Source organism: Thermobia domestica, chromosome 12 (genome assembly GCF_964235325.1).
Source record: "Thermobia domestica chromosome 12, izTheDome1.hap1.1, whole genome shotgun sequence".
In the NCBI taxonomy this organism is placed as follows: domain Eukaryota; kingdom Metazoa; phylum Arthropoda; class Insecta; order Zygentoma; family Lepismatidae; genus Thermobia; species Thermobia domestica.
The window spans coordinates 41,337,940-41,358,377 of record NC_137465.1 but is presented as its reverse complement, the minus strand read 5'-3'; the positions used below and the strand labels follow the sequence as shown (position 1 = coordinate 41,358,377).

The 20,438-nt window shown below is 35.7% G+C and overlaps 1 protein-coding gene across 1 annotated transcript; it reads right to left on the bottom strand.

Annotated features, from left to right (window-relative positions):
• Positions 1-219: 219 nt before the first annotated feature.
• RpS6 (ribosomal protein S6) lies at positions 220-20,066 on the bottom strand. The gene is made up of 5 exons (XM_081733646.1): positions 19,910-20,066; positions 11,095-11,299; positions 8,166-8,311; positions 5,405-5,608; positions 220-489 (listed from the first exon to the last, which is right to left on the bottom strand). The coding sequence occupies exons 1-5, from the start codon at positions 19,913-19,915 to the stop codon at positions 301-303; spliced, it is 750 nt and encodes a 249-aa protein (XP_081589772.1). The 5' UTR covers positions 19,916-20,066; the 3' UTR covers positions 220-300.
• Between the last annotated feature and the right edge of the window lie 372 nt (positions 20,067-20,438).

The window sequence follows — 20,438 nt, the reverse complement described above, 5'->3', positions numbered from 1 at the left end:
AGTTCGTTTAGTTTACGAATCATCTGTCGTGTTATCGAAAAGCTATGCGTATTTAATTGTTCTAATGCAGAGATGATTATGATGATGTTTTGCTTAAATCGAAAAGTGCTGAAACCGAGTGCGTAAGAAATTGAGGAACCAAAACATTTAACTTTCTGAAACCGACATATATCACTGTCGGATGAACAATTCCTGCTTCAGGGTAAATCCAAAAACACGTTATATCCTGTCCAGTTTTTTATTTCAACTTTTATACATATTCCTGTACCAAAACAGTTCTTTTATATTTTTATTCTTCCATTACTTTTGACCACTTTGACTTGAAGACTTAGAATCTCTCATTGAGGCTGAGCGGCGGCGACGAAGCTCTTGTTGACGACGTTCCTTAGCCTCCTTTTGTCTTTGGGCCAACAATTTAGCGTAATTTGCAGCTTCTTCTTTCCTCTTCACTGCACGGCGTCTCTTAAGTGCCAAGCGATGCCTCTTGCGCTGAAACGAGAAATTTCTTAAGTCAGCTCTGTATACAATAAAGTCATTTCAAAAACAGAATGAGCATAGAGATCAATTTCACGTTTATGGTAACAAATTTAATCACTAAATAGCAACATGTGTGCACGCGGCTGTACTATACACTTGTACCCTTTCTGAAACTGGTATCAGTTATAGCTGAATAAGTAAACAGTGTATGAAAGATTTCCGTGTATCAAAGAAAAGTATTAACGAAATGCTGAGTCGCAAGATGGGAACCTTACTACTGCTGTTCGAAACTGTACACAGCCCAAGCGTTTTGCCTGACGTAAAAAAAACTTGGTGCAATGGAGGAATAAATACAGCCAAACAGTCGCAGCAAACATAAAGCAACGGTAAAACACACAACCGACAGATTTACAACTTATATTCAACTTGAGTTTATATGCAGCATTCCTCTCATTATGAAGAGGCAGACGAACAGTCGAAAGCTGTACAACACCATCATGCAGAGAACCAACGAAGCTTTCTAATCACTCGGGGCAAAGCATGGGTTGGACGTGAAACAATGTAATTTCGTAAGTCATCCTGACTGGATATGTGAATCTGCTGAAAGTTTTCCACGTTCTTTTATGGTTGCTGGTGGCTGTTACAGGGTGTCTACTGGAATACCAGAAAGTAAATTCATGACTTTTCATGACCTTTTTGTTCAAATTTTCATGACCATGGCGATAAAAATTTAACATTAGTAATAATAAACCCCTACCATCAGTGGTGCATCGGAACTATGCGGGTTGCTAGTCTTAAATATCACTTATTGTGAATCTTAAAGAAAGAATCTAAAATTCTGCCGCCTTGTGCTCGAGCACAGAATAGCACTTACCTAAATACGGGCCTGCTCTTACCAGTGAATCACTCTATACTGTATTTGAAGTTTTAATTCTGAGTATAATTATCCATCTATCAGAAATTTGTCTGAAATTAAGCACTCAGAGAACTGCCCAAAGACAAAACAAATTATAAAAGAAATTCGTTTTAAAAAAATAGATCAAATTTAAAATCTGCAAACTCAAACGAATAATATTATTTGCATAAGTCTAAAGGCCCAAAAATACACAATTTACATTTCTTAGAAATAAAGAAATAGCAGATCAGAAACTTGGACAGTAAAAAGTTGTTACTATATTACAGAGACTAGAAGATGAAATGGGGAGCAGCTAGGAAGACAGTAAAGTATCAGTTAGCTAGCACTAACTGGTGGGGAAAATTCTCACAATTACTGGCCTGATACAACTGTTTCAGTACATGCAGTATGAGGTATAAAAGTATGAAGTATAAAAACATACTCTGAGATTTCAGATTTTCATGACCAGTTGGGTAAATAAAGGACTTTTTCATGGCTTTCATGACCACTAAGCAAAATATATGACTTTTTCATGACTTTCATGACCAGTAGACACCCTGTGTTATAATGGGAAATTTGCTTTACGCAGAGTGGGCAAAAATGCAGTCAAATACAGGACTTTACCACCACGGCATTCACTTATCTTCCACAAAATTTCATTGACCCAAAAGCCACCTTCCATAGATGTGATACAGTAATCACTGAATTCGCACCTGTACAAGAATTGGTATCATCATCATACACTCGGTTATTTCCTCCACTTATCTTACAGTGAAGTAAACAATTTTTTGTTGTCCGTCACTGCCTGTACAATGAAGTTACCTAACTTAATCTACCCATCTTCTTCTCACATTCTACGAAATCAATTTCGAGAAATTCCACGATTACAGTACAGAAAGAAATTGGCTTAGTTTTCTACGTTACACAATCAGAAATCCTACACCCTGTAGAAAAATAATACCATTATTTCGTACTTTTGCGAACGCTTAAGGGTTTTGGATCTGAAACTGCATAAAGTAGCAGAACTTTAGTTCTCAGTATCTGACTTATTATTATTATTATTATTTTCTATGTTGTCATTTTTACACGCAATTACAAGCCAATTTCAATATTGAACATGGTTTACAAGAGATCTCTCATATACGTAGATTTACCCTATACATACATAGAAAGAATCAACTGAAATGTAATGAGGCAGCAATTTTCAGAACTGCAACAAAAGAAAGCAAAATCTACAATAATATTGATGTGAAAATTAAGAATTTGAGGTGTGCCCCGTTCCTAGCTTTTCCGCAGTGCTTCCAACCTTCGAGGCGTATTGGCAATGAGACTTTCACAATATACAATGTCAATTTCATGAAACCAAACTTGAACTGGTGCCATTAGGTCCTGTTTTGACCTAGAGCTTTGATTACCAAGTTTTCTGAACATCATACCCATACGTTTAAATGGGATACTGATCGGGAGAGTTGGGAAGCGAACGGAGTCTGTGTGTGTTCATGCCACGAAATCACATATCCACCGCCTATGCACGAAGACAAGTCACATTATCATCTTGAAAGATGAAGTAATCACGATTATTTTCTGAGAAGTGATTATGTGCAGTCAGTAAAGTTCACGATACAAGATTTACAGCATTAAGGTTGGAGTTGTTGGAAATTTTCATGTTGTAGACAATCACCCAATATACTAATCCTGCAATAAAACTTTTGTTGTTTGAGAAACGCATTAATTATAAAGTTTCTCTGCCTTTCTAATCCAAAATTATATTGATTTATCATTCTCAATTTAAGCAGCTTTTCATCTGAAAATACCACGTGTTTCCAGCCTTCACTTTTCAGTTTAACGTTAAGTCTGAACACTATGGCTAACTCCTATCTCTTACTGAATAAATCAAGAAACTTGTAACATAGTTCTGACAATAATCAACAACCACCAAAGGAGTTGTAACGTACAACGCACTCAAAAATCATGTTATTAATACATGTTCTCGCCAACACCGTGAGGACTGATCACAGACCAATCTGATGGAAACCCAAGAAAACACCACTATGCAATACTCTGATAACAAGAGAATGTATCAATCAATAGATATTCGCTTGCTTCTTCAGACGAGGTGGTGATTTTTTTCCAGTGTATTATACTAATGCCGAATATTTGAGGTCTGGATTCAGTACGAATTAGCGTTAAAATATGCCAATTTGATGGATTTGAGTTTCTTAATAGCATTTTACATAAATCCCAGACTGTCCTAGCTTTTCGGAATGTGGGAAGCTTGTAACAACAGTAACAATTGACAAATATTTGTTTGGATTTTTTTTTAGTACTAAATTTCTTCTTCTTCTAAAGTATGAAATTTCATCTTCATAAACATGCACATTACATGTGATAATTGCGATCTTTTTCGAGTGTAGCCAATGTAAAGAATTTCGGAAATTTATATTACATTTTTCATAAATATTCAATAGGCACGTTCTAATTACCTTCAATTTATTAAGCCCTTATTATGTTTATATTAATCTTCATTCAGATATCAAGCAACTAATAAAAACGAGTTGCTAATTTTAAATATGTTAGCTCCTGTTTGATAACCTGTAGCAACATATAAAACGCTTCTATTTACTTGTATAATTTTATTAACAATACAACGAAAAATAAATACACAGCCTAGACTTTTGTTAAATACCTATGACAAGACAAAATAATAATAATAAAAAATGTGCTATGCTTTATTTAGATTACATATAGTGCAGCAATTAAGAAACGAGACTGACCTGTCCCAATGTGATTACTTTCTTTCCCAAATTAAAAGCACTATTGAAAGTTTCCATTTTTGACGGTTTCCACAATAAATAAAAACAATAATAATAATTAAAAAAAAACAATAACGAGGAACCTAAACACTATCACAGTCCAGGACTTCCAGATGTCATTCCATGACTTACTGGACCATGTAAAACTGTGTCTGAACAAAGGAGGTTCGTATTTTGAATAAACCTAAACCAAGATACATTTATGTCACTTATTCATTTTTTTATTATTATTACTACAGGCCTAGTCTCGTTTCTTAATTGCCGCATTGTGTATATACATAACAAATATAGAACACATTATTGAACTGTATCAATTGTACACTGTGAATCTGAAAATGTATTTTCCACTTCACAAATCAACAAAAGAATTTGCTCTTCCACACACGTGAACACGATCACGGTATAATAAAACCAAGATGTTGCCCGTGTGTGGATACACAATTTATGTCTATTACCTACCTATATAAAAACCACGATATTTTCTACTCATTAACCACAACTAACTTTTTACGTAACCTAATTCTTTCTAAAAGTTTAAGTTCAATTAGTATTTGACAGTATATTCACATCAGCATTTAACGTGGATTAACAATACCTACAATGAATAAATTGTGATCGCTACTCATTGTCAGAACGTTTACTGGTTTATACCACTCAAGAGTTAATGATAAAGTACAGAAAATACCAGAAGAATCTTCGCATGGTATTCATCGACCTAGAAAAAGAGTACGATAGAAAGCCACGGGATATAATTTGGTGGGCACTGAAGAAAATGAGTTCCAAACACACACATCTGTTCACAAGATATGTATGATGGATGCACGGCAGGAGTGAAAAGTGCCTATGAAATAACAAAGAATTCACAGTTAAGTAAGATTTCATAAGGGATCTAGTCTTCATTCAGTTGTGATGGACGCGCTTACAAAGGATGTTCAAGAGTTAGAATCTTGGAATATGCTATTTGTGAACAACAACGTACTAGTGAGTGAAACTAAGACAGCAGTGCAAAAGAAACTAGATACCTGGAGACAGGAAAGCATTATACACAAAAGGTGGATCCTGGAGGTCCGGACACGCCCTACCTCCCGAAAGAAAATCTGACATTTAGTTTTATTATTTAACAAATGTTGGATCCGACAAAAAATAATGGGTCATGGCAAAATAGTTATGGGCAGTAAATACATTCCTTGAAATATCACAAAATTTCCCATTAATTTACCTGTAATGTAACTGGTGTAATCAACCTCTGTATTTTGGGTGCCTTAAATCGCTGCTTTTTGCCTTCCTTTTGTGGCAAGGGACGTTTAATTACGTACTGACGAACATCGTCCTCCTTGCTTAGATTAAAAAGCTTTCTGATCTTTGACGCTCGTTTAGGTCCTAGACGGCGAGGAATTGTTGTATCAGTAAGACCTGGGATTTCCTGAAAAACAACATTTTTGTATTAAAATATAGGAACCATCAATACTTACAGAAAAACAAGCGTTCGCGTTATATAAAATTTCAATTATAAAAACGAACATCACATTTTATTTTCATTCTGTGGATCTGAAGGATGATAAGCACAAGTGTTATTGGAATTAAATAAATTTTGCGATATACTGAGTTAAAATTATTATCTAAAATGCACATAATTTTTGAAATTACTGTAAATTCCTATCCAAAGTTTCTAGTGAGCATACTACTTTCTTCAATTTCAAAATATCCCAATAATCAGTAACAAACAGAAATGTTCATAACCATGGTTTTCAATTACTAAAGATGGGCAAGAAAATGCATAACCACTGAGGGATTAGACTTTAAAAATTTGCCCTTCCCTACCATGGTCGCTCAAGTTAATTTTGAGAATATACAGTACTTATCTGTAAATATCAGTAATGGTGGTAAGCACAACAGCGTCGTTAAGTTACTTTATTTAAACTATTGATACAAAAAAATAAATGAAATAGTAAGTTCTATAACAAATCTGCAAGTCACTTAATTAAAAAATATTGTCGTTATTCTGTTAGTTTCACAGTTTTCCATTTACTGTACCGAAGAAAAGTTCAATTTTGTCAGTCATTCATATTTGTGTCCAATACATTGTTTTCGGGGTCGCTGAGTTGAGCAGTGACACTTCCAATCCCATTTACATCCAAATTCAGTTCCACACCTTGGGAGAGGGGAGGAGGAGATACATAATAAAAAATTATCAATATTAGGTCGAATTCATAGTTTTCGGGTTAGCTGAGACTAACAGTGACACTTCCGATGGCGTTTAAATCCAAATTCAGCTCCCCAACTTGGAGGAGGGGAAGGCACATAAAAATGATCGAAAATAACCAATATCAGTGTCGAATCCACAGTTTTAGGGTTCGATGAGATGAACATCGATACTTCGTTGCCGAGCATCTCAACATGTCGGAGACTGAATATACAGGGTAGACAATTTACCTGGAACATCCGTAATAACGGAGAAACCAGAAGGGAGAGAAAATCAAAACTTTGCATGAAGCAACTATAAGAAGAGGGACATCGTTTTACGTATTAAACACCACCACCAGGTGAACAGTGTTGTCATCCCAGTAGTTATATTTTTTTCAAATGGCACTACGTCAGATTATTACGTATTTCAAATCAACATGTTAAACGAAAACTGAAAATACATTATTCAGTGTTGCAAACTAAGGATGTTATAATATCACATACATTCAAAGTTTGGAAGCCTCTATCACACATACAGCAAAACGGAGATGGACAAGACAATGCCCATCGGAAGCATCTTAATGTTGGATACTATGGTCTTGGTATGAGTTGTTTTGAATGAATAACAACGAAGTTGCAAGGGCTTGAAAATTTGAAATTTTTCGAAAGGCTTTATTTTAAAACCATGCCTAGGTAAGTATCATATCCAATTACTTGTGTGGTTTTCAATTGGCAAACAAATCATTTTCCAGTTTACAGCACTTCGATATTTTAATCCGTTCCGGAGATGTCATAAATATTGATGAAGTTCGCAGCACTGCTGAAAATGGCGTATTTCTGGACATTTAAACTGATAGTTGTTTTTCTTCTATTTTAGCATTGCAGGAATAACTTTTAGTAGGTGTAATTACAAGTCCTCGCAATTGCAATTACGATTTAAGCAGTGTTGCAAACTTCATCCATGTTTATCATATCTCCGGAACGGTTTGAGATATCGAAGTGTTGTAAACTTCAAAATAATTTACACATTCATTGCAAACCACACAAGTAATTAGATAAGATACTTATCTAAACTTTTCTTTTTGAAACAGTCTTTCGAAAAAATTCAAATTTTGAAGCCCTTGTAACTTCGTTGCTATTCATTTAAAACAAGTCACACCAAGACCATAATATACAACGCTAAGATATTTCCGATGTTCATTGTCTTGTCCATCTCCGTTGTGCTGTATGTGAGATAGAGGCTTCCAAATTTTGAATGTTTGTGACATCTTTAGTTTGCAGCAATGAATAATAAATGTAACATTTTAAGTTTTCATTTAACATGTTGATTTGAAATATATATATAATCATCGAAAATAGCCTATATTGGTGCCGAATTCATAGTTTTCGGGGTCGCTGAGATGAACAGTGATACTTCTGTTGCCATTTAAATCCAAATTCAGCTCTGCAACTTGGGGGAGATGCATATATCATTGAAAATGACCGATATTAGTACCAAATCCACAGTTTTCGGGGTCATTGTGATGAACAATGACACTACAGATGTTGTTTAAAACCAAATTCAACCACGCAACATGGGGGAGGAGGAGGAGTGAATACAAAAATGATCGAAAGTGACCGATCGATATCACAGAGCGCTTTAGTAATAGTAAAAAAGTGACCAATTAATGGAACATCTTACTATTTTTTAAATTTAACCCCGCGAAGCACATAATTGATGCTAATACGTATCTATACAGTAAATGACAATTTCCATTTGTCTTCCAAAGACCAGAAATTTCATCCCATTTACTTACCTGTTCTCCTTTTTTCACGATGACAAGAGCTAGAACACTCAAATTAGAATCTACGATACAGCCACGAACTGATTTACGTTTCCTCTCACCATCTCTACGTGGTCTGTAGCAAGAATGGCCTTTCGACAACAGAAGCCGCACTCGACCTGAAGACCAGGAAAATAAATTATATGTGATGTATCACTTGTACTATGTAATAATCACCTACATTGAAAGCACAATATTTACTTACCGAACAGCATACTTTCCACTTTATGCAGATACCATCTGCCATATTTTGTTAACATAACACTCACCTATCTTGTGCTTTGAGATCCTAGAAGGATTTTCACATTCCTAGTAACACCGGCAACTAATACTTTTGCCTTGGATGGCTAAACAGTAATGAAGAGCTTCGGCTATAATTTTATATATATATATATATATATATATATATATATATATATATATATATATATATATATATATATTACTTGTCACTACACACTTTTAACTCACAAAATAGTGCAGCGGTACCAATATAAAAGCAATCTGAATACAATCAGTAATATTTCACTTTACTTTCCTCTTAATCATTCCGATGAAAGAACTGTCACTTTGACAAATGGCCTGCTAAACGCTGGAACGCTTTCAGTAATGTTCACAGAATATTTTTTTGTAAACCGAAAAATGCTTCTCAATATTTGTTGGTGATTTGCTGTTTTTTTTTTTTTTTTAAATCAGCCAGGGGGAAGTTTTAGATTAGCTACAAATTACACACACACATATATTGAGAAAAATTTTCCCATTTACAAGAAAAGTATTTTGTGAACAAAACTGAACATGCCGGCATTTAGCAGGTCGTGTGTCAAAGTAACAGTTCTTACATTGCAATGACTAAGGGCAATCAGTTTCTGACATCAAAACATCTCGGCATTATCAAATACAACTTAAAAAGGACGTCAAGGTCATCATCACCAGTAGAAAGATATGTATTTGAGCAGTATTACTTTAGAACAAAACATCCTTGTTAAATCTCGACAATTGGGATTTTGTTACAAACAGCATCATTCCAAAATTAATCCACTTTACTTCAAACTGTATACATAGATAACGCAATATTTCAGATTTCTCTAAATTGGTGCAGGGTTAAAGAAGAAATAAGCAACTGAAGTGAGTGAGAAACATTTCAAATTGTATGAGATGAGTGTTAAGGGTAACATCGTAGATTACTTTTGCATTCGTACCGCAAGTTGAGTTATTGTGCGTAGTAATTACTAAAATTTTAAGATCTTATTTCTGATTTTAGAGTTGTATCTGGAAAAAGGTCTAAGTTGAATTAAACGTAAAAAGTACTTGTGAAGCCGAAGGTCTTCCTAGCTGTCGAAGACAACATGACTGGTAGTTGAAATTATACAAGGAATAATAAACTTCTTTCAGGTTGCTCAATGCACATTGTAGGTGTATTAATTCAACGTACTTGGATGTTCTGACATTTACATCGCTAATTGAAGAACACATTAATAAAAAATAAATAAATAAATAAAAATAAAAAAAAATGCAGAGAACTTTCACTACTTCTAACAACGGTGTACCTGATAGGTGTACGTTCATTTCAGAAGCGAAAAAAAAGTATTAGGAGTAGATTATATTTTAATAAATAGAGATACAAATCCTACGCCATCATAGTCTGTCATTTTGTTAAGAAATGAAATGAATAAAAAAAAAAATTAAAGTAAAACTACATGGCCAATAGAGGACAAACAAATTACAATGAATGACAAACATCTGACATGTTTTTTTTTACTTTTACAAACTTACAGTATGAAATGATGTAGGACACAGTGAACTACAAAATGAAATTCATATAGGTATTAAAAAAAAAAAAAAAAAAAAAAAAAAAGAATTTCTTGCGTTATAAATCAAAACCAACTCATTAACCATTTTTAAAAAGACAATCCATGTATACAAGTAAATTAACAAATATACAAATTGACAAGATGAAGTGGAATTTTAATGTACAGCATAATTTCGCATGGAATGACCCAGTTGTTTTTTAAAAAGGGATGTACTGTAGGAGAAATTTTAGTGCTCTTTTCAGCAACGAGACTGTATTAAACGTGGACTTAACAGCTTAAGGTGGAAACCGAACCGCCATAATGTGTTCAAAGCTCTCACAGAGAATCGAACTTGGAACTACGTACACCAAAAGGGAATGCACTAGCCACAAGACCAACGGAAAGGTCTTGTTGTTCCTTATAAGTGAATACCGCAACATAATCCACTTTGAGTTCTCACATCCTTCTTTATAAAAACTAAAATCTGAACTCTCAGTCAGACAACTGAATATATAAAATCACAGCAGGACATCACTTTAAAGGCCACTGTATATAAATCTTCCTATTATAAACAGCTATTAACTTCGTTTCTATGTTATAAGTTGTATTTAGGAATACTCAATAAAATTATATTTGTTAATAAAAGTATTTTACTAGGAATACTGAAAAATGAGTTCCATGCGTACCATATCTTAAATTTCCCTATTGGTCATTAGTAGTTAGGAAAATGTTGTATGGATATATTTTAAGCATTTTAAAGATATACCTTTCTAAAAACACAAAATTGAAACTTTTGATTAAATTTTGCAAATAGTCATCTCTACAATCCCTATCAATGAAAGACCATTAAGAAATACACGAGTCCTACTAAAGCTCTCTACAGCTGATCACTCAACAGTTGGTAATAGGTAAAGTAGGACTCAAATACTGGATACAAGCAATATGCCCAATGCCATATATGTCTAACAGAATAAGTTACATTAACACTGAACTGAATGGCAACAGTTCTGATTGTTAATCAGAGTTACGGAACCATAACTGCACAACAAGAGAAGTTTTCTAAAAGAGGCAATTTTAGGTAAAGAACGAATATACTTTAAATGATATCTTACCATTGGTTAGGATTCCTTGTTTCATTGGAAATCCTTGCTTGTCATTTCCTCCCGATATACGAACTATGTAACCTTTCCATTCATCTCCTAATGCATCGGCCTCCACTTCAGCTCCCATACGCTTTTCATAGAACATACGCAACTTATGTTCATCGCTAATTTCAAAGAGCTTTTGGCACCCTGTGGCTGGAAACGACACATTGAGCTGAAAGAAGAAAATTCTCGTTGAGTGGTTTCACTATAAACTATAAGTGAATTAGGTTTGATTTCTCAAGTATCTTATAATAATCATTAAAAATAAACTTTTTATTATGTTCTACTATAATTACATATATATTATCAAAATAATAAAAATGTAACCTGCCAGATTACGAGTGCCTAAGAACACCGCCAGCCTGCAGAACAGTTCTGATTTTCGTAGACTTGAGGCATATGTCACAAATTGTCTCTAGAAAAATATTGTATCATTTCTTCTGAGCTCCACAACCGACCACAAGTGTTCAACTCACATTTATTCTTTAAAATATTTCACTGCTCAATTCGTTAGCTGAATGTCGAAACAGATGTACCGGTATGTAGATGAATTCACATACAGTAAAAAGATCCCTTTAACGCTTATAGTTTACAAGCTAACAGCAATTACTGTCACAACTGACACCAGAACACGTAGTTAGTTCTTAAATCTTAACGAAATAAATTAAAAACAAATGTGGAATTCAACAAACAAAACATAAAAAGGGATATCGTGTAAAAAAAAAAAAAAAAAAAAAAAAAAAAAAAATCAGTAACACACATAACAGTGTGATCAACATACTACTCGAAAATGTAACAACTGCAATTTACTGCTTACAATCGCCTCGGGTATGTCGTGCGGAATTTTTGTAATATTAATACTAATTTTCTCCAATTCCGATTCAAACTGAAGAAAAGTAAGAGGAAGCGGGATAGCTCAGATATATATATCAGTAAACTATAATGTCAGATAGTTTACTTGTCCTGTAAGCATAAATGACGGGTAAGGGGGGGGGGGGGGGGAAGAAGGAATGTCACAAAAGTGCATTTTCGAGAAAACGACGTTTTAATATTGAAAACCGCATACAAAATGATTAGGTTTAGTCAAATCTTTTGTCCTTTTTACATGGACATTTCTACATCTACGCATGCATGGCATATACAGTCAAACAGTACCAAGAGTAATCAAAAGATAGGGCAAAGCACCCGTTAAAGCACACACATGGACATTCCTTGTTTTCCCCTTACCCTTCAAATAAAAAATAATGTGCTTCGAACACTACATATAACCCTTTTGAAAATCGGGGCACAGTGGCTCAATGGTAGAGCGCTTACCTCTGGTGCGTGGGGTCCCTGGTTCAATCCTTGGCCAATTTAGCTTGTGATGGTCAACACTGTGTCCGTGGGTTTTCTCGGGGTACTCACGTTTCCCTCCATATTCTCATTTCACCGATTCTTTCATCATCATTCACTTGCCTTAATTATCCGTCTCCCTTAACTTAAAGATCATAATGTGGGACGTTCAAATGAAAGATTTTATTTCAGTTTTACCTCTGAAAATTGAACCAAGTTTCTGGTGCTAAGTCGAAGGCAACTGGATACAGCATTTTACGTTACAACTGGGTAGAAAAAATGGGATATCAATTGGATTTAACTATTGTGAAACTTTCGGAATGCCAGTATAGAATCTGGGATCAAAGAATTTTAAAATTTTACAGGAGAAATATGTAACGTTCTTTGTCTATATCGCTATAGGTGACACCCGAGGATAGCCTTGACGCATGTAGAGCACATGGAGATCGTGCTGTTCTCTGGAATAATTGCAAACTATTTTAGGTCATCATCCAGAAAAGATTCTCGCCTGTAATGGTAGTGCTGAAAAAAAATCCAAGAAACGGGATCTTTGACAGATCGACCCAAGAATGGTAGACCCAGCATGGCGACAGACGAGGCAACAACTTTGGCAATGTTGACATCATTCAGTAAAAGTTCTAACAGAAATATGCGTAGTATAGCCCGTGAAATTGATGCGAGTCACACCTCAATCATGCACATGTCAATGAACATATGGTACTCTTAGGGTACAAATGTGCCGAATAGACCTCACGATCGAGATTGAGGTTTAAGCCGCGGTCGCACCCTCGATACTGGCACAAACCCATGGATTCAAATGAGTAAGCGCATGCCGAAGATGTACGCTACATCGCGACCTAGAGGTCGATCGCGAGGGTGAATTAGTGGTCGCGATGATAAACAACCGAGTTTGTTTTTACATCGATGTGCAGCGGAAGCATTACTGTGGCTCGTGTTCTCATTGGTTCTTCCTGAAGCGCTGCACGGAATAAAGTACCCGTTTATTTAGAATTTCGTCTGCAGAGGATTGTGTGTATCTATGCTCGAGAGGTTTTGCTGCGCCATTAAATTTGATTATGAAAGAAATATTAACAGAACTAGTGAGGAATGTTCCAGCAATATGGGATAAGAAACAAACACAAACATTATAATAGGCAAGTTCTAAATAGAGAATGGAAGAAAATAGCAATTCAAATGACAATGTCAGATAAGTTATTCATATTTATATGAGAATTATAATGTTAAGGCAGTGTCGGTTAAAGGGATGGTGCTTTCGGGCTGAAGTCCGTAAATTGTCGAATTTCTTAAAAAAAGAAGCTACTGTTAATCATATCTATACTTAAAAACTCCACGCCCCCCAATTCCGAGATTAATAAAGAAGGGCTTCTTCTAAATTCGTTACTGATATATGGTAAAGAAATACCTGTAAAGACAGGCACGTATCCATAGGGAGGAAACGTAGAATAATGGAATTGCAGTGAAGAAACTTCATTTGCTGAAGTTAATACCCCCTCCACCTCGAAACCTAAGACATACTTAAAAAAAAAAAAAAAAAAAGTTTACTGGGAAATGATTTCTTGTCTGAGTGTTTAAAGAAGTTATTTCTTCACAGAAAACTAAAAAAAAGTAGTCGTCTTTGATTTAGTGACAGAGATGGGATTCAAATATTTTTGCGAAACAAGAGACGAGACTGGCATTTCTCTCTCATATTTCGTCTCGTGTCCATCCCTATTTATAAACTGTTTGGTCCTTTCAATTTCAAAATGTTCCGCAGTGATCTTTATGCACTGACAATAATTTCACACGCGTCGCAGTAACGTTTCTCCTCGAACTGAGAACTTTAGCGATGATACGACTTCCTCGCTATGTGCGCCCTTCATCCATCGCGACCTAGACATCGAGGGAGCGACCGCGACAAAACCTCAACCTCGATCTCGAAATCACTTCGGTATGTCTTTACCCTTGTAAGCTGCACTGCACCAACACCACAAAAAAGATGATCTAGATCATAGTCTGGAATTTGCTCTATGGGCCAAAAAGAAGCTACGACAAAATCCCAAGTTCCCCTTTGATGTTTACTGATGAAGAAAACTTTGTTTCGAGCGAGGTTAAACAGAATGTGCGGTACCGGTCGGATAGTAATCTGCATCCGCAGGTGTTCCCGGCAAGGGATTTTGTGATGTAGTGGACTCGTGTTGCAGGTCCATTATTCACCGACGGGAACTAACGGCGATAAGTCATCAGCGAATGTCATAAGGCATCTTGCCATCAATGCTATCGGAGTATGGGTTATTCCGTAACGTTCTCCAGTACGATCGTGCCCCACACCAATATCGGACCTGTGTTTGGAGTACCTTGATCAGCAGTTTCCTAATGTGTGGATTGACCAGCGAGGAGCTGTGAAATGACCCCTTCTTCCTTGGTCTGGCGTAACTGGACTACTACTAACCGTGTGGCTATGTGAAACCTGCTGTGTATGCGGTGAAGATTATTGATGTTTAGCATCTCAAGGAACGCACTGTGAACGCACATTCCAAAATTATAGCCAACACTCGCGCAAAGTTTTGTGTGACTAAAAACTCAGAACGCGCGTGATAATCGACTGGAATGGAGAACACACCGCATACATCCTGTAACTACACGGTCCTTGCCATATGACTAACCTCTTCTGTTGGAGAAACAACACAAAGTAAAAATAATAGCCATTCAATTTGTAATAAAATGACATTACGTGCTATGGCTTCCATTTAAGACAATTCCGATGGCGGACGTCATTGTGATGTAACCTCAGATTTCTCCTCCCCCATCCATTCTCCCCATCTACATTGTTACTTTTGTTATATTTTGCAATGCTTACTGATTAGGGTATTTCCACACTTTTGGACCACCCTGTATGAGGTATTACCTCTGCCATGCGTAATAACAGAAATATATCAACGAAAGCGTAAGCTTTTTTTTTGCACGTATTCGCCTATTTGGAAGCATTACGAAGTGAAGGCAGTAAAAGTGTAGAGAAGTACGGATCTCAAAGTAAAATGACGAAAGCAGTGTAATACACTTCGCACGAAATACTAAACTGCAAATTAAGATTTGTTTCTCCTATTCCCACATACAAACAGAACAGCAGACGAAATATACGCACATCAAACTAACAAAAAAAGGTACTGTATACAAGTCATCACTGTAGAGTAGTCGAAACAAATTGTGGACTATACGAAGGTGCATCCGGAGGTAAATTTGCAACAGAGCATATATCATTTCAAACCCACTTTAGTATTAACCAACCTATAGTGTTCTGCAATAAGAGAGAAATACATAAATGTAGAGCGGAAACACATGAAACCAAATTTATATTAACGAAATATTAAGATATACTCTATGAATGCACTGTGATGTGACTCAAATGGGATAATTTTTGATGTTTAAAACCCATCCTTTTATTGCCTCACAAAGAATCAAGAAATGTCCTACAGAAATCCCAGTGAAAATCACATCTGCATATAACCGGACATATGGATTTGCGCAGGATGACTAGTGAGGTAAAAGGAAGTTCTATGATCATCCCTTAAACGTTTGAGAAATATCTGTTTAGATCATTAAGTATGGTAGTGTTACAAAGCTGTCCGATTCCTCGCCATTGTCAGTGTTCAATTAGTGACAAAGACCGCTTGCAATCACATGGCTCTTGCCTAAATTTTCGGTGCCTTCGGCGCACGATACAATTACCACGGGTCTCCTTACCCATCGGGCCGAGATGAGATGAGCACAGGTAAGAAGTGAATTCGAGGAATTTTATTATTTTGGACGCCCCAAAGGATATCTACTTAACGAGTAATTCTTTACTGAACATCATTTGGCCGTTCGAGAAATGTGTGTAGTGTTTGAAACAAAGCGAAGCAAAAACTAAATAAACTAAATCTAACCAATGCTACAGTTGCAAAAAGTAAGCGAACGTATCGTCGAGTTGGAAAAAAAAAATGTTAAATTCCGCAGGTATCCCCCCACCAAATTACAAAATTTACTACTGAGAAATTAATGGAATTACACGAAATTTATTTATAAAAAAAAAAAAAAAAAAAAAAACGATAATAAAAATTATCATTGTACGGTGACTAATTATGGAGAAAAATGAAGTTTAACCTTGGAATATATTAAGGCGCATAGTGAGAATATATTATGTGAACTGACAATAAAGCATAATGTAAAATTAAATGAAGTCTAAGTTTTACGTTCCACGATTACGCCGACTAGGCTAATGTCACTACTTCAAACCCATTGTGTTGGTAACTAATCTAGGAATTATGTGATGCAGTAAGGGAGAGAAAGATGACGATTGATTCCAGCAACACTCGATTCCAGCCACACAATGCATCACTTCTTCGGAGTTACCCTACGTTCGAAGGAGAGCTGCATAAATTCATAAAATAGGATTACGTAAGTAATAAAAAATATATAGAGATCTTACCTCTCATATGAATAAAAAGGTAGAAATATGAAATGCAAAGTGTACCCCTTACCACGTAATACTCCATATGGAAGACAGGATGAGGGGAAGTAGTATTCTTTCTCACAGTGATAAGGTAAGGAAGCAAGTTTATAATTCCACTAAAATATTGCTTTCGTTATTTCTCAATATGACATTTTGAAACGCTGAACAGTTGAAACACTTGTGCGTAGTAATACAATACAGATGCATATATAGTGAAAATTTATATTAACAAGTGGAAAAATGAGGTTTAAACAGCTTTAACTACATGCAATCACGGACAGGCGAGGGCAACAGCGAAACCTTAGCAAGGAAAATGAACTTTTACTGTAGGGGGCTCCTCCATCAAACCCCATTTGGTAGTGAAACGTTCTCATCTCAGCTGAATGTCCAACTTCCTCCTCCCCTCACTGATGAAGATCATTAAGTGTCTTCATCCCGGCGAAATTAAAATACCGCTAATTTTACAGTAATTATGTTATATCTTCAAATAGATAAAAGATAATTGAAATATGGAACAAGAGCGCCCTAGACAATATTATTTTGCGTGAGGTACCGTTATTACAAGTCACCTAGTGGCTTTCCGTTTTCAGCTGTTTAGAAACGCGAAAATAAATGCCGATTTTCAAAATGGCTCGAAATCGAAAGCAGATAAGTGAGTCGTGATAACGGTATCTTATGCAAAATAATATTGTCTACGGCGCTCTTGTTCCACATTTCGATTATCATTTATCTATTTGAAGATATCACATAATTACTGTAAAATTAGCGGTACTTTAATTTCGCCGGGATGAAGACCCTTAACATACTTCATTGGGGGGCTGACAAGAGATGGATGGGGTTAACTGCTGTATCGCCGGATCAATTTTAGAAAATTTACCAGATGAATTGGAGAATTTATTTCGGTCTGTGAGGAAGAGTGAGTGAAAGTCAGGTGAGGGATATAGTTGAAGTTAAGAAAATGCTTGTTCTTTGTTGTTTTTGATGTTGTTAAGCGGCACTACATGTGGAGACGGAAGTGACTATCTGGCCGAGAGGTACACTTGTTACGATTTATGAGAAAGGCAGTGTGGAAATGGTGCGTAAATGACAAAATTGTCACATATCGTATTTGAGTTTTATCGAGCTGTACAAAAAATAAGGAGTCAGTTGCTGAAATTGTGTAAAAGGCTGGTCTAATATACACACGAACAGTTTATCGTAAGTGTAGAAAGAATTGAAACTACAGAAGAGAATAGGAACATCTAACAAAAACTAATTTAGTTCATTTTGGCATTGTTTTGGGTGGCCTTTAAGATCCCTCCGAAAGCTGTGCAACACATAAGCCATTGTATTTCCACTATCCTCGTTTGTGTATACCCACCACCGCTGATACGCCTTCTCCCTAAGTACACTCTCGCACCTCCCCTTTTGCGCTCTTGCCTTAACGCGATTAGATAGCATTCGTGCTTTTGAGTGCCCACCCAGCGCAAGTCGGTTCGCATTTTATGCACTAGTTTTTACGCCTATGTTCACACTGTTATTTCGAACAAAAATCATTACCAAGTAAGCCAGGATCACCATCTATTATTTTGGGGGAGAAACTATTTTTATTATTATTTCGATGTTCGTGTGGTCAGACGATAATACGCGGTTTTTGTACAATAATAGAATATAGATGCTTACGTATTTGGCAGGGAAGAACGAAAGTAATTTTTTTCTGAAAAACAATTAAGAGTGAACGACAGAAATGAAACAGGAGTAACTGTGGGTATGGTATATTAAAATAGTAATGCTGAAAACCCATTCGGGTAGCTGTAATGGGGGGCACCATTAGCGTCACACTTTTCTCATTTACGCACATCACAGACAGGAGAGTTTTGCTCTGCCCAACACTGACACGGTTTATATATACTAGTAATGCCATTTTTTTTAAAATGTATAAACAAACCTTATAAAAAGAAAAGGGTTAAATTCCAAAGTTGGGCGTCCGTTTCCAACAAAATTTTTAAAATTTACAGGAAATATATGGATAATTTGATCGTTTGTGTGCTTGATAATATATAAGAGTCTAAAAAAATCTGTTTATTTGTTATATATAAGCGATTATAAACATGGGACTATATGGCGAGCGGAGGGAACTACTTGGCGCAAGGTAACCGAACAGTTGCATTGTGGGAAAGAAACGAGCATTTATGTTACCAACATGGCGAATGTACAAGGGCAATGAACTAGCAGTTTTAACATTTGTGAAGGAATACATTGATAACGAGGAAAATCTTTTAAAAGTTTGTGAAGAGCACGGATTAATGAACCTAATAACAAATTGCAGAAAGTGTGGAAAGGAGATAACAGTGAAAAAACTTGACGAAAAGGGACGCCCAACTTCGGAATATATGCCAAAGAAAATTTGAGAAGACCAATTATTTCTTATAGAATCTAGTTACGTTGAATTCATGAACTACAAACAAGTGTTTATTACAAAACCGAAATTGCTTCAAAAGTGGGTTACCGAGAAACCAATTCATCTATATTGTCATGAACAGAATCGAAAAACTATGAAACAATCTGCCGCGCCACTGATGTTCTCATTAAACCAAAATTCTTACTGCAGATGTTAAATTACAAAATCTGCCGACAATAATTTTCAGTTTACTATTTGAAAAAACAAAAGTATGAAGTTGGAATGATTCTTTTCATTTAATAAAGTTGCCACATCTATCATATTACACTTAGAATTAACTTTAATACTCTCTAGTTATTTCAAAGTAAAATATATAAACTTGAATCCACACTGAGTGATCCACATGTATACGTAATGTTACGATCTATTTCCATATCATACATCCACGAACATCAAACACCTCAAACAAAACTCATCATATAATTTTCTGTTTGCAAATTTAATACGACATGACCTTCATTTTCAACCTGATTAGGATACGTATTTTCTAACTACAAAGGGTATAAAAAATTAAATTTTACCTTCATTCTGCTCAATCCTTTACACTACCATAACACATCAGTACATAAGGAACAATGTTGCCAGTTTAGAACAGGGTTGCCAACTGTTACCTCTCAAACGAAATAGTAGACGCAACAAAATGAAACGTCTACATAGATAAGCGTATTCTACTAGATATGAGTACATATTGCAACGGCTTGTGTCAATGCAATACAACGATTTATTTTGTGATCATTGGTATAGAACTTAAAATGACTTTTTGCGTTTCTACCGTCACGTTGCTGTATGCAGAATTTTGTAAAGTCAGGTATAGATATAGGCCCACAGTCCTAGAAGTGGAAAAGAATAGGCTGACAAGAAAAGAAAACAGAAATGGCAGTGGTGGCTCGTGCTGTCGTTAACGAAGCCTGCTACAATACACACACACACACACACATATATATATATATATATATATATATATATACAAGGCCGGATTTAGGGGGTGCAACCCCTTCGTTGTAAATATACACTACCTAAAGTGAGAAGCTAGCAGTGAGTTTTGCAAAA

Bases quoted from the DNA above. Each gene is read 5' to 3' on its own strand.
- RpS6 (XM_081733646.1), bottom strand. The intron at 8,312-11,094 runs GTAAGATATCAT...CCTGGTCTTCAG, and splicing joins ACAAGGAATCCTAACCAATG to GTCGAGTGCGGCTTCTGTTG. The intron at 5,609-8,165 runs GTAAGTAAATGG...GTTGTTTTTCAG, and splicing joins TCGTGAAAAAAGGAGAACAG to GAAATCCCAGGTCTTACTGA.